Raw genomic sequence first — 16,073 nt, forward strand, 5'->3', positions numbered from 1 at the left:
TTTGGGAACAACAAAGGCCAAATTCCGGTAAGTGTTCCTGCATCTGTTGATTTGCATTTCACAGCACTTAAGTCAACTACAATACCCCTATGTCAGAGAAGATAATTTGGGGTAGATTAAAAGAACATCCCCAAGGAAGCCTGATGCTTGTGGAAGCAGTGGAAGACCCATCCAGGTCAGCAGATGTGAAGATTGGAAGGTCACTTGTGGCAGGTCATCAAGTAGTACCAATAACAGTGGCTAATTTCTCTATATGTGAGCAGACACTTAAAGAAGGGGCATTGTTGGGTGTGTGCCAGGAGGTAGAGCCAGTCAATGTTAAGGCAAGAAATACAACCATAAAGAAAGGATATCCTCTCATAGAACATTTAACTGACCTCTATAAGAAGAGCATAGCCAATTTGTCATCATCACAGGCTCTTTAGGTATTAGAGAACTTTTGACGAATTATGCAGACGGCTTTTCAAAAGGCGACCATGTTCTCGCCTGCACAGACCTTGTGGAGCACAGAATAAATACAGGCAATCACCATCCAATAAAGATCTCTCCGAGAAGAATAGCTTTGGCACAGCGACAAGAGATGGAGAAGATCATGGATGGCTTAATTAAAGGAGGGATAGTCGAGAAATCAGATAGTCCCTGTTCAGCTCCCGTCGTGTTAGTCCAGAAGAAGGATGGGACTCAACGTTGCTGTGTGGATGTCAGGGATCCTAACAGTATAACCAAAAAGGACTCATACCCACTGCCAAGAATTGATGATACTCTTGATAACCTAAGTGGAGCCAGGTGGTTTTCAACTCTGGACTTAAAGTCGGGTTTCCATCAAGTGAAATTGGCTGAAGCAGATAAACCTAAGACTGCATTTAGTTATGGCCTAGGTCTCTGGAAATACTGTGTGATGCCATTCGGGCTTAGCAATGCTCCAGTGACATTTGAGAGGCTGATTGAAAGAGTACTGGAAGGCATACAATAGAGGATAGCCCTAGTGTACCTGGATAATGTTATTATGTTTGCAACAACGTTTGATGAGGAAATGTCCCGGCTAGAGGAAGTATTCAAGTGTTTGAAAGCAGCAAACCTCAAACTCCATCCCAAGAAATGCCACTTGTTCCAGAAAGAGGTGCTTTACCTTTGTCACATTGTAAGTGAGCATGGTGTGCGAACTGATCCTGACAAGGTGAAAGTATTGCATGATTGGCCAACACTAGACAATGTGGGAGAGTTAAGAAGTTTCTTGGGACTCTGTACCTATTACCGGAAGTTTGTTAAGGACTTTGCAACTATAGCTGCTTCACTACATGATTTAACAAAAAAAAAGACCAAAAGTTCGAATAAACAGTTTCTTGCCAGCATGCTTTCAAGACATTGAAAGAAAAATTGGCCTCAGCTCCACTTTTAAAGCTTCCAAATCCCTCACTGGCGTACATACTGGATTGCGATGCTAGTAACGTCGGAATTGGAGGAGTGTTGTCTCAGAAAGTAGGTGAAAACGAACATGTGGTAGCATACTTCAGTAGGGTCCAGAGTAGACCAGAGAGGAACTACTGTGTAACACGGAGGGAACTCCTTGCTATAGTAAAGAGTTTGACATATTTCCATCCTTGTATTGAGAAAGAATAAACTAGTTTTATTTAAGAAAGGACTTGTATCGCTGAATTTCTTCAGAAAGCATTCTTACGGGAAATTAACAAACGACCAGATACGTAACAATATTAATTATTATTATTTAATATTCTGCTTATTTATTTTATTTTAAGTATTTTTAAACGTTAATTTTATCCACTAGTGTGCGTTTTTGTTATATAAATATTAGTTTTTTAGTTAAAATACTGCTTTTCTCTGCTGTTCATAGTGTCATACACACATTATTTTGAATCTGACTTCACCATAACTGGTAATGAAGATATAAGGATATGGTTAGAAATTAGGTGGAAAAAGGATTGCTTGATTTGATTGATGAAGTATGAGTGCCAGACTTGATATACTGAAATGGCTGACACTAAACAATAATAGCCCTTTATTTCAAGAGGAGGAATAGTTTACCCAATTATGACTTCTGTGAAGTTAAATCATGTTCCCATGGAAATGGAATTGGACACAAGAACAAACATTTATAGGAAGAAATTTACACACATGAAGTTAATGAAGACTGTATTGTTTTGAAGCCTTGTGTAGGAAAACTGATTATGCCATTTGATAAAAATTGACATGAAGGTTGCACTAAACATGAAATATTTGTTGTGGAAACTGGTGGAAACCATTTGAAAAGGTATAGGCTGTATGACTTTGGAGTAAATTGGAAGAATGTGTGTATGTTGAATCAAGTAACAAGAAACTCACATTACAACAAGTTTTGTACAGACATAGTAATTTATTGAAGAATGAGATGGCTCATTTGACCTTAAAAGGAGGAGCTATTCCATTGATGGTAAAGTTGAAGAAGAATTAAAGGTTTTGTTGCGTGTGGAATACTTAAAATCATATCACATTCCAATTGGGCTACTTCAGTTATTAAAGAAAATAGTAAAATTCGTATCTGTGAAGATTACAGTGTAACTTTTAATCCTAATCTTCAGGAGGAATAGTGTCCTATTCCTACATTGAATGAGTTGTTTGTCAAGTTGAATTGTGGTAAGTTGAGTGGAAGACATGCTTACAGTCAGCTAATGTTGGATGGAGAGTCACAGGAAGTCTGCACATTTTGGATTATTTAGTGTCACTTGTTTGATGTATGGATTTTTATCTTCACCAGCCCTTTTTCAATGCTTCATGGATTCATTACTAGCTGGGTTTTCTCATGTAGCAGACGTTAAAGATCACACAACTTTGACTGGTAAAGATGACCAAAATCATCCGAAGAGACTTGGAGTTATTGAAGAGGCTGGTTTGCAGTTGAATAATTGGGACATCAGGTTAATAAGGATGGCATACGACCAACAGAAGAAAAAGTTAAAGCCATTACAAAAGTACCAGTGCCTAAATACTTGAAGCAACTTCAAGTCTTTTTGGGTGCACTTAATTTTTATGGATAATTTTTTGCCCAATTTGTCTAATTTTTGGCATTTCCCTTCATGAGTTAGTGAGAAGAAAAAAAAACATTAAAAGTGAACTGAACAGTGTGATGACAGCTTCAAACAAGCAAAGATGTTCTTGTGTACTGCACCAGTTTTGGTACACTATGATCCAAGTTTATCCCTTCTTATGTCTCTAATTATGGAATTGAGGTACAGTTAGCTCATGTTTACAAGGATGGTATGATCATCATCATCTTGACAGTTATTTAGATTTAAAAATTTTCAGGCCTCTCTGAGGCCTGTAAGATAATCAGGGATGCTCAGAAACTGTTGTTTCTCTTCACCCCACTCACAGAATTATGGTTGGTTCTTTTTGTGAATGAAAGGGGGTTATTGAGCTAGTACATTAGATTTTAAGTAACTTGGTTCAGATTTACTAGTGGGGTTTAAGAGTTATTGTTGAGTGGTTAACTAAACTAGAGTGTGAAGTAAGCGTGGCTAATGAATGAATTGAATCGCCTCAAGGCATCTTGGAAAGACGTGAATTTCTCAAGCTGAGAACAGGAAGTTGCTATGAAGAAGTGGAAGGTTTGGAGTATTGAAATGTAATGAGATTGTTGAAGTAGAACAGAACTGTGATGAAAACACAAGTTCTAAGAAATATGTGAAATTGTTTTTGCACAACATTTTCTGTATTTAATATTCGAAAGAATTACCTTGTTAGGTATTGGCTAGAGTCTAGCAATAATTTTATGTGGAACAGTCCCTCTTCATAGCTGTGATCAGAGGATCCAAGGTTCAAGGTAAAATTTTGTTGTGGGGGGGGGGGGCAGGAGTGCCCTGAGGAAACCCACTTTCACAGCCAGGGCGCCAAATAAAATTGCTCTGATAATGCCCAAAAAATCTAAAAGGGGAGAAAAAATTGTTATTAAAGCCTTGTGGATTATAAAACAATATTTAAATAAACTTGATGGGTGAAAATTTGATATAAGGCTCAGAAATTGTGGTTGTAGTTGTCGACAGGGTCAGGGTTGTCAATGTCTTTAGTGTGTTGTGGCACTCGTAGCTTGGCTTGCAGAATAGATCCTTAAAGCTGCGGGTTTAGGGTGTCTATGGTTGGTTGTAATCTTCGTCAGTCTACATGTTCTGTGTTGCTGGAAAGATTAGATCTCAAGATGGACATGGGGTCAAACTTAGGAGCTATGTGCTGGGTGAAGGGTATATCTGGCTGCCTGGATGATCTGAGAAAATGGCAGAAGTCATTAGGGGTCGTTCTTCAGTCTGAATTCGTTTGTCCTTCTTAGCAGTATGGGTTTGAGTGTCTCGATTGGATGCTTGAAAACTGCAAGTGGATGAGGTATTGGATATTGTGGGGTGTGATCTTGTGTCTGCATTGCTTGAGTCTCCAGTGAAAACTTCATGATTGGTGGAGTCTGTATAGACTTCTCTATAAGATCAGGTGACTTGAGAGTTTGCTTCTTCACTGGTGTTGTCTGGATGCGTCTGTGGTGCCTATGTTGCTTTGTAGCTTCTTTGAGATTGATGTGTCCTGAGTGTAGGTGGTAGGATTTCAGGAATTGGTTGCAGTCCACTAACTTGTGCTGGAGGTGTTAGAGTCCTGTTGGAATATGTTGTAGAAGTAGGGCGTCATCTTAGTCTTTCAGCTCTAAAATGGAAAAAGAAATAAGAGAAACCGTTAGTTAATAAGTGCTCTGCAGTGGATTTGGATGTGGTAACAATTTTAATGTACTGAGCTGGTAAGCCTATGGTTCTTGAGTTGATGCAGTGTACAGCATGAATTGAGTAGTTAGGTAGGTTCCACAAACTGGTATGTATTTCATCTGGTGAGATGGACTGGTCAACGCCCTAAGAAAAATAGAAAACAGTTGTCTATTAGCTCTTGGAGGTTTAGAAATAATGGGAAGGTTTGTGTTTGATGGGTAACAGAGATAGGTGAAGTCTTCAGGAGTGAGGGGTTAAATAAAAATTCCACCCCTTCATAAGAGTCTTGTCTTCATAGGATCATTGGTGGCACTGGGCTCTTGTTTCTTCAGGAAAATAATAATTCGGTTGAGGGAGAAGTCCTTTCGAATCCCTTTGATGATAACGAGTGAAACCGTCGATATGGAATGCGTGGGTAGTCTTTCCAAAGGAAGACTACCCTCTTGAATGCAGAGCATAGAGATAGACATCTTCATGGCTCTGTTGCTGAACTAGGAATCCTGACCCTCTCTACAAGGATGGTAATAGGAGACCAGGTGCATTGGTCACACATTGTTAACAACAGAGATTCATTATGTATTCTAGCAATGGTCAAGAAGTTCCATCTCTATTGGTAATGTTTTACAATTTGGACTGATCATAGGCCTTTAATTTACCTATTTAAACTTACAGCTAAGCTGCTAAGTACAGTTTCATTGCAAATGGTACAATATGCCTTGTTTTTGTCTGGTTATTCATATGAGGTTCAGTATAGAAAATGTGTGGAAAACACAATTCCAGACATGTTATCAACACTGCCATTGCAAGTGAAAGGAAATGAAGAGGAAAAGTAGAATTTTATTACACTCTGCTCTTTAGTAATTTACCTGTTACATCAGTTAAGATGGAAGAATTTATCTGTAAGGATGTAATTTTTTCAGTAGTTTTAAAATTGACCAGAGAGAGATGGACATCAGAATCATATAAGGAGTTGAAGTCCAAATAAAGTCTGATTTGACTGTGGGGAAACTGAGTCATTGTTTTACATAAATGGATTTTAGGTGAGCTTCAACCTGGACATGTTGGTATGAGTAGAATGAAACTGCTTACAAGATAACATGTTTGGTGGCCAGGATTAGATTCAGAAATTGAAGCAACAGTAAGAAGCTGTTTCCCCTGTCAACAGATTAAGCTGGAGCACCTGTGCACCATTACATCATGGGAATGGCCTCACAAGCCTAGACGGAGAATTCTTGCATCTTTTGCTGGACCAGTTGCTAGTGAAACGTTTTTGCTAATTACTGATGCTTATTCTAAATGGTCAGAAGTAGTTAGAATGTCTTCAGTGATGTCTCCAAATACAATCAAGATTTTTCAGGTCTTATTTATAAGTCATGGATTACCATATTTGGTTACTAACAATGGACGACAGTTTACATCTGAGAATTTTATGCACACCATCAGGATAACCAACTACAAATGAGGTAGCAGAAAACTTAGTTGGCACATTTAAGAGTATTTTTAAAACACATAAGAGGCAAGGAATAAGTACTGATAAAGTAATAAATCACTTTCTGGGTTCTTCAGAGTAGTGCCTCATAAGTACTACAGGAGTCAGTCTAGCAGAATTGTTGTATTGTCTTGCAGTACAGAAAAGATTGGATTTAATGAAGCTTTCTTTGAAGCAATATCTTGGAGATAAGCAACATATTCAGCAAGATGTAATAATCATCGAAGAGAAAGAATTTTTGTTGTTAGAGATGTTGTGTGGATGCATGATTTTAAACAAGCAAAGAAATAGACTAGAGGAATTATTCCTTCCCAGCTTGGAACGTGCACTCTTGTTCTCATCAATAAGAAGATATTTCATAGATATACTTATCAACTGCAGCATGCAGGCGTGGATGTAGACCTCCACAGTCTCATGATGATGACAGTTTTGAAGAGGGTATAGGCTACTTTGATATTTTTGAAGGTTGCTAAGCCATTTGATCCTGTAGCTTATCACATGACTCATAACTACTCAGAAACTACAAATTATGTCCCACTTCCAGATCAGTCTGATGAAGGTGAGACAACTACCAGCCGAGTCAAGACCTGAAAGAACATCAGTTTGTTTCGTCTAGACCACATTGTAATATTAGATTAAAATAAATATGAATGATAAGTTAATTTTACTGATGTTTTTTATGTTGATCAGTTTCAACTTTGTGTGAGGGAGTGTAATATATTATTAATTTTTTACTGATGTATAATATTCTTCTCATTTGTTTTATTTTAAATAGTTGTTAATGTTAATTTTAGCCACTTGTAGATGCTTTTGTTATATAAGTATGAGTTTGTTAATACAATATTTCTCTTCCTTGCTGTGCATGATGTCACACACACTGTTTTGAAGCTGACTACACCAAAACCCTGAAAAACCATACTTGCTAAACATCATAGAAAGTATTTAAAACTAGGGTTAAGTAATTTGTTTTCTTTTGGAACCATTTCCAACTACAAACTAACTGAATAAACTTTCAAGTGATTGACATTCTGCTTTCATAACCATCAATCTGGTTGTCTGATACATAGCAGTTCTTATTTTGTTGTTGTTTGGGTGAACCTTACTCCTTTTGCTTTGACTTTTTCTCAATCTTTTTGATAGAATTAAATACAAATTAGAAATGTGCACTTCTCATTAGATGGTGAAAGGAGGCTGGTTAAATACTATAAGAACATAGACTAATATAATATTAATCCTGCTTTGGGGAATGTTTATCTGAATAAAAGGTTGAAAGCATTTAAGCCTTTTTTAATAATTATTGTAGATATATTTTGTGGGAAACAAATACAGAGAAGTTATATATTTCTTTATATGAAACTTTTCAAGTTGTTAGTTAATGTTTGTAAAGTTTGTGACATTTTTATCTCATAACTTAAGTTGTTTTAAGTACAATCCAGTGACATACAATATACATCTATTAGTTAGTCACTGAAATGTAATACCTGATATCTTTATATATATATATATATATATAGTTTTAATATCTATTCAAATCTAATTTGCTGTGTTATTCTGAATGTAGTTTTGGCATTAACATATATATTTAAATTAGTTTCCTCGGTTGGAAGAATAAAATAAAATCTTGAAATGAATATATTAGTAAAGATAAGTAGTGTTTAACAATTTTTCTCACTATTAATTTAATAAACAATTTGGAAGCAATGACAATCCATTAACATTCTGTTAATTTTTGAATACCAAGCAATTTTTGACAGGTTTCTTTTTTGGTGAAAAATGCTTGTTGATTTTAAGTAACACAAATATGATTAGAACAATATAGTATATTCATTATTAATATGAAAATAAAGCCCTGTTAATGTGTTTAATTTTTCATCATACTAAATCTGCTGTTTATGTTGCATCAGGTAAACAATGCAACAGCTAGAACTCAAACAAAGAAAACACCAACCATACCAAATGGTAAGTATTCAGTCTAATGCCCATGTACTGTTTGTATAATAAGTAACTTGTTAAGTAGGTTTCCTTCTTTATTTACAAATAGAAGCTACTCTAAAATTTTCATATAACTCTGGTTTCCTTAGTAGTGAGCATTCTCTCTCTCTCTCTCTCTGCATTTTTTATCGTATTGCTGTGCTGAAAACTCTTCTTTCCATATACGCGTATATGTAATTAAAGCAGAGCTTAGGAAACTCACTGAGTGACTCTTCTTAAAAACTGGGCCTGATTGCTCAGTAATTATCTATGAGTCATGGTGATTGAAACCCATTGCTGAACATGTTGACCTTTTAACCATGGGGGTGTTACAGTGTGATGGTCAATCCCACTACTTGTTACTAAAGAGTAACCAAACATTTTGCAGTTAGTAGTGATAGCTAGCTGCCTTCTCTCTAGTCTGTCACTTGAAAATTAAGCACATATAGCTCTTGAGTAGCTATGCTTAAAAATTCCGCACACAAAAAGTCCCTTATTCTAGTGATATTTTATTTAGAAAAGCATTCATGCTAGAAATTATAAAATAATTATTATTATTATCATAAATTTTGCATTGAAGAAGCCAGAAAATATTCCTTTTTATAAAAAAACAAAAACTTTTCTCTAACTTTATTTAAAAATTATTAATTTATTGTAATAACTTCAGTAGTCACATTTTCTTATAAATAACTAGAATGAAGTGTCTTCTTGAAACATCAAGAACGTGTTTTTATTTAAACTTTGATAGTTTAGCCATGGCAAGTCTAATTATGTGTTCCTATTCTTCTGTTATTTGCCGATACACCTACTATTTTTGCTCTTCTATAATGTATGGATGGATGAATAATTACTGTTATATAAGGAATACTGATCAATTTAAGGAAATATTTTTATTTCATAGAGACTGGAGTTGAATTTTCCATAACACTGTTTTTGTTCTCTTTCACTGTTACAGTTGCTGCTCTGCGTGGAGTAGCAATTCAGAGAGGCCGAGCACGAGGAATTTTTGCCAGACATCCATCACCACTTACAGCAGCTGCTGCTCTGCATGGATATACTTCGTCAGTATATTTCTCTAACATCCATCCTTATGTATTTCTGTACCAGTAAATGTAATACATGAGTTACTCTTTAAATGTTTCAAAGTCACTTGACAAGTTTCCTTTACATCTTTAAAAAACACTCGTTTTTTTCATTCAAAGACAATGAATTGGAAATGATATTTTCACTAGATTGAATTACTTTGTTTGCTGATTACATTGTTAGCACCAAGTTTAGGTAAATTAAAATTTCTCCTAGTAAATATCCTTTCACCACAATCACATTGAGCACAATATGTACATACAAGTTTTAGTAAATGCTTGCTCTCTGTAATCTCACCTCAAACTTAAGTTTCTTATTTTTTGTTGGCTACAAAGTCACGAGATAATTCCCTATAGTCCACTTTGTTCAGTTCACTAGTTATATTTTACTATCTTGTCATTAGTTTCAAGATCATAATGAACATGCAAAAGATATGTGAATGTGAATTAGTAATTGTGCTGCACATAGGCAGTTGCCTACCTAATCTACCCAGAAATGCTGGTTTTGTAGATAGGCAGTTGCCAACCTAATCTACCCAGAAATGCTGGTTCTGTACATAGGCAGTTGCCTACCTAATCTACTCAGAAATGCTGGTTCTGTACATAGGCAGATGCCTGCCTAATCTACCCAGAAACGTTGGTTCTGTACATAGGCAGTTGCCTGCCTAATCTTCCAAGGTAAACTGGGTCTGCACATAGGCAGTTGCCTACCTAATCTACCCAAAAACGTTGGTTCTGTACATAGGCAGTTGCCTGCCTAATCTTCCGAAGAAAACTGGGTCTGCACACTGTCTGTGTGTATTATTTTGAGTAATATTAAACTTTTATGGAATTTATTTTAACTGTTATTAAGGGGTGAATATAAATAGAATGTTACTTATTTGTGTACTGTGTTTCAATGTATGATAAATGATTGTACAAATTATTATCAGTATTTTCTATTTTGTACTAATAGTGTATACACTATGAGAGATTTCTATTATTATCATATAGCTTCACTTGTTTTTCTTCCTTTATTTTAGACTTATTACTCCAGCAGGTATTTACCAAGACCCTTTTCTAGCTTATGCAGGAGCAGAGAGGTATCAGTTACCAGTAAGTACATTAACTCAGCATCAGAGATATATCAATTACCAGTAAGTACATTAACTCAGCTTCAGAGATGTATCAGTTACCAGTAAGTACATTAACTCAGCATCAGAAATGTATCAGTTACTAGTAAGTACATTAACTCAGCTTCAGAGATGTATCAGTTACCAGTAAGTACATTAACTCAGCATCAGAGATGTATCAGTTACCAGTAAGTACATTAACTCAGCTTCAGAGATGTATCAATTACCAGTAAGTACATTAACTCAGCTTTAGGGGAGGTATCAGTTACCAGTAAGTACATTGACTCAGCTTCAGGGATGTATTGGTTACCAGTAAGTACATTGACTCAGCTTTAGAGAGATATCAGTTACCAGTAAGTAAATTAACTCAGCTTCAGGGAGGTATCAGTTACCAGTAAGTACATTTACTCAACTTTAGAGATGTATTAGTTATCACAGAGTTGATGAAAAGAAGAAAATTGTAACATTTCACAAATACATCATTTATTACGACCATGGTTTTGCCAGTAAAGGCATCATCAGGTACAGACAGAAATGTTTTATAGCAGGGTTTTTATATATATATATATATATGTCTAAACAAAGAACTGAAAGTGACTTTGACATTCACCTAGAGAGAAGTGGGGTATTTATTTCTAAAGTTTCCAGACTGTTTAGTTTTTTTACATTTTAGAAATAAATAGAAGTCTAAAAACAATTCCAGAAAAAGTTCCAAACGACCAAACCAACTTCTTACCCACTTGTTTCTAGATGAATCTCAAGGTCACTTCCAGTTCTTTGTTTAAACATATATATAAACCCTGATATAAAACATTTCAGTCTGTGCCTGATGATGCCTTTACTGGCAAAACCATGGTCGTAATAAATGATGTATTTGGAGAATTTTACAATTATCTTGTTTTTCCCCAATTTTGTAGTTATGGAGTTTCACCAAGTACTGATGATTTCAAGTATCAATTATATTACTCATCAATATGTAATAAGAAATCTCAAACCAACCTTTAAAACATGTCTTCAGCTTTTGGTTTCATGACTTTAATTTAAAATAAACATTGATATTTACTGTGATATAAAGAGTTTCATCAGCACAAACTGTTTCTTTTTTTTTATTCCTTATCTACTAAATAATTTTTTGTAAATTCCTATCCTAACTATCTGTATCAGTTGTACGGTTATCAGTTTACTCTTACACAACCCGATCTGTATTAATTGTACAGTTACCTGTGTACTCTTACACAACCCGATCTGTATTAATTGTACAGTTACCAGTTTACTCTTACACAACCTTACCCGTATTAATTGTACAGTTACCTGTGTACTCTTACACAACCTTATCTGTATCAATTGTACAGTTACCTGTGTACTCTTACACAACCTTATCTGTATCAATTGTACAGTTACCTGTGTACTCTTACACAACCTTATCTGTATCAATTGTACAGTTACCAGTGTACTTTTACACAACCTTATCTGTATCAGTTGAACAGTTACCAGTTTACTCTTACACAATCTTATCTGTATCAGTCATACAGATATCAGTTTATTCTTCCACAACTGTATCTGTATCAGTTGTATGGTAACCAGTTTACTCATACATAACCTTATCTGTATCTGATTTACAGTTACCAATTTACTTTACACACCTTATCTGTATCTGATTTACAGTTACCAGTTTACTCTTACACAACTGTATCTGTATCAGTTGTCTGGTAACCAGTTTACTCTTACACAATCGTATCTGTATCAGTTGTACAGGTATCAGTTTACTCTTACACAACCGTATCTGTATCAGTTGTACAGGTATCAGTTTACTCTTACACAACCTTATCTGTATCAGTTGTACAGTTACCAGTTTACTCTTATACAACCTTATCTGTATCAGTTGTACAGTTACCAGTTTACTCTTACACAACCATATCTGTATCAGTTGTACAGGTATCAGTTTACTCTTACACAACCTTATCTGTATCAGTTGTACAGGTATCAGTTTACTCTTACACAACCTTATCTGTATCACTTGTCTGTTAACCAGTTTACTCTTACACAACTTTATCTGTATCTGTTTTACAGTTACCAATTTACTTTACACACCTTATCTGTATCAGTTGTCTGGTAACCAGTTTACTCTTACACAACCTTATCTGTATCTGTTTTACAGTTACCAATTTACTTTACACACCTTCTTCTGCATCTGTCGTAAAGTTACTAGATTACTTTTGAATTTCTTCACTATAATTTATTAATGTATGTTTACAAATTTCTGTGTTTTTTTTCTAATGTTTTTAAATGGATATTCTAAGTTTATTACGCTAACTTTGTAACCAGTCTGTTATATTGCATAAATTATTATCATAAAGGTAATACCAGGATTTAAAAACCAACAAATATTTATTAAAACTTCCACAGGTTAAAAAAATTAACTTATACATGTATATGAATGTTTATAATGATTTTAAACTTTTGTATAATCTTATGGTGTTTTTTTTTCTGACACTTGAAATTGAAAAATACTCTTATTGTGACAAATCAAAAAGGAATCTAAAGACAACATATATTAACATTGTTCTAAAGAAGCAACGTTATTTGAAATAAAAGAATTAATAAATCCTTCAATATAAAATATTTGTAATAGAGATATAGAACTTTTGTCAGATTAAGGGCATTATGTTACAGCATACGTTCTCCTCAAAAAGCCAAAGGTGGAAAGTAAACAAGTCTGTAATACATAATGTATGAATGGAATTACAGTAGAATGCTAAGTATGAATACGAAATAGCTTGTTTGATCTTTAGTTCTTAAGTCACTGTACTAACATATGTTTAACTTTTAAGTATGAGAAGTTTAGAAGTGTAAAATAAGTTTATTTTTTCAATAGTTCTTATGTAGCTCTTCCTTCAGACAGGTATAACTTGAAATTCTTTTAGTTTTTATATCATAAACATTTTAGTAGTATGCACAATATCAAATAAAACAGTGTTTATATATACTATCAGAAATGGCACCTTACAGGTGGCTGTTTGTCTAAACGTAGTGTTACGCCTCCGTTCGTTAGTTAATTTTCCGTAAAAATTATTTCCGAAGAAACTTTACCGATACAAGTCCTTTCTTAAATAAAACTGATTTATTCTTTCTGAATACAACTTTGCGATACACTTAATTTCAACTGTCGCACTATAACAAACGCTATAACTCACAACGAACGTCTCACATGCTCAACTCAACAATACTCTGTCCGCAGTTCAATTACACATTGTTCCCGTCACGTTGTGACCGTTTTATATATACAAGACTACCCCATATCTAGTAGTCTCCCGACGTTTCATGAACGTTCTAGAAGTGCGTGACGTGTTACAGCGTCACGTGCCCTCCGCTGTCGTATCAGTAGTATTCATACCTCATTGAAAAAAGTCATAAAAAATTAACATTTCTAAAAGAGGATTTTTTTCTGGGACGTACTGTACACTAAAAGTGTTTGGATTGTGTTCTTTAGTCATATGAAACTCATTGCATCAAAATGATTCAATGTACAGACCTCAAAATGTTCATAAATTTTACTGACATAAACTGTAATGTTTTATATATTTAAAGTGGTACCGTTTATTGAAAAATAATAGTTTTTTTTTAACAACTCCACTTTGTCAGTACTACATTTAAAAATGATATCAATAAAGATATGTAATGAAACCCTCACATATAGTCCTAGTGATAGTCATGTTCTTGTTGTGAAGAGTGTGATTATATTTAAAATATGTTCTGTTATAAAGAAATGCTTGTTGCACATACCATAGTTATTTTTCAAATTGCCTGAATCTTGAAAACCCAAAGTGTGACATTTTTTATGGATTTGTTTTTGTAGTGCTATTCAATAGATGGTGCAGGAGTTTTGGTTACATACCTACATTTATATATGCATAAATGAATGTATGTATGGTGACTATCTTATACAACGACTTAGTTAAGCCTAATTCTTAATCAGTTACTTTTTTTTACTAATGAAATCATAGATATAAACTAATTAGTAATTATACTTAGGTGATTACATAGGTTACATATGATGTTAGTGCATTCACTCCTGAAATGAAGCCAAATAAAACAAAAGTTTCTGATACATTTTTCATATATAGTTTTTTTTTCATGATGATTAACTTGCTCATCATTATGGTCTTATGAAAAACATTGTTTATTCATCTGTTTAGGCCACCTATGCAGCTACTGCAGCTTACACAGCTGCTGCAGCTCGAAGCTATGCGGCAGCAGCTGCAGCAGCTCAACCTGTAGCAACATATGCAGCAGTAGCGGGGTAAGTACTGAGTCAATTTGTTTATACCTGTTCATGATCTCATAAAATATTCTGTTAAACCTATATTACCAGTCCTTGCTTAATAACTTTCATTCTTTTTTTTTAAAAAACCTTATTTTTATAAAGTTTCTTAAGAAATATCCACTCTAAAACCAAAGACTGATAGGATTAAATACAAGATTCAACAGATGCTGGAGCAGGGTTGTCAAATTTCACAATAACAACTAAGCCCTATGGGCTCTCTAAAGATACTCTTCAACCAACCAATGTTAAGTATTGCAGTTCTGTTAAAAAGCTATAGTAACACAAACTAGCAGCAAATATGAAAGCAACTCTAAAAATAACTAGTTGTTTCTTACATAAAAAAAAAAATGTTTGACTAGAAATGAGTCTGTCTGGTGTATCAGTTAAATATTAAATACTAATTTATTAAAAAGGAAGAAAACTATGTCTGGTGTATCAGTTAAATATTAAATACTAATTTATTGAAAAGGAATAAAACTATGTCTGGTGTATCAGTTAAATATTAAATACCTATTTATTGAAAAGGAAGAACACTTTGTCTCGTGTATCAGATAATTATTAAATACCTATTTATTAAAAAGGAAGAAACTGTCTGGTGTATTAATTAAATACCTATTTATTAAAAAGGAAGAAACTCTGTCTGGTGTATTAATTAAATATTAAATACCTATTTATTAAAAAGGAAGAAAACTCTTTTTTGGTCTATCAGTTAAATATTAAATACAAATTTATTGAAAGGGAAGAAACTGTCTGGTGTATCAGTTAAATATCAAATACCTATTTATTAAAAAGGAAGAAAACTCTGTCTGGTGTATTAATTAAATATTAAATACCTATTTATTAAAAAGGAAGAAAACTCTTTTTGGTCTATCAGTTAAATATTAAATACTAATTTATTGAAAAGGAAGAAACTGTCTGGTGTATCAGTTAAATATTAAATACCTATTTATTAAAAAGGAAGAAAACTCTGTCTGGTGTATTAATTAAATATTAAATACCTATTTATTAAAAAGGAAGAAAACTCTTTTTGGTCTATCAGTTAAATATTAAATACTAATTTATTGAAAAGGAAGAAACTGTCTGGTGTATCAGTTAAATATTAAATACCTATTTATTGAAAAGGAATAAAACTATATCTGGTGTATCAGTTAAATATTAATTACCTATTTATTAAAAAGGAATAAAACTCTGTCTGGTGTATCAGTTAAATATCAAATACCTATTTATTAAAAAGGAAGAAAACTCTGTCTGGTGTATTAATTAAATATTAAATACCTATTTATTAAAAAGGAAGAAAACTCTGTCTGGTGTATCAGATAATTATTAAATACCTATTTATTAAAAAGGAAGAAAACTCTG

General features: G+C 33.8%; 1 protein-coding gene across 3 annotated transcripts in view; it reads left to right on the forward strand.

Moving 5' to 3' along the window:
* Positions 1-16,073, forward strand: part of LOC106465646 (RNA binding protein fox-1 homolog 2-like) — a 125,463-nt gene that overhangs the window by 103,783 nt on the left and 5,607 nt on the right. For all 3 annotated transcript variants that reach the window (XM_013925881.2, XM_022393585.1, XM_022393586.1), the window contains 4 exons: positions 8,130-8,184; positions 9,152-9,257; positions 10,301-10,373; positions 14,587-14,690. In XM_013925881.2, coding sequence (XP_013781335.2) covers positions 8,130-8,184; positions 9,152-9,257; positions 10,301-10,373; positions 14,587-14,690 — 338 coding nt within the window. The remainder of the gene's footprint in view (positions 1-8,129; positions 8,185-9,151; positions 9,258-10,300; positions 10,374-14,586; positions 14,691-16,073) is intronic.

The sequence above is a fragment of the Limulus polyphemus genome, unplaced genomic scaffold (assembly GCF_000517525.1).
Source record: "Limulus polyphemus unplaced genomic scaffold, Limulus_polyphemus-2.1.2 Scaffold2011, whole genome shotgun sequence".
NCBI classification, from domain to species: Eukaryota; Metazoa; Arthropoda; class Merostomata; order Xiphosura; family Limulidae; genus Limulus; species Limulus polyphemus.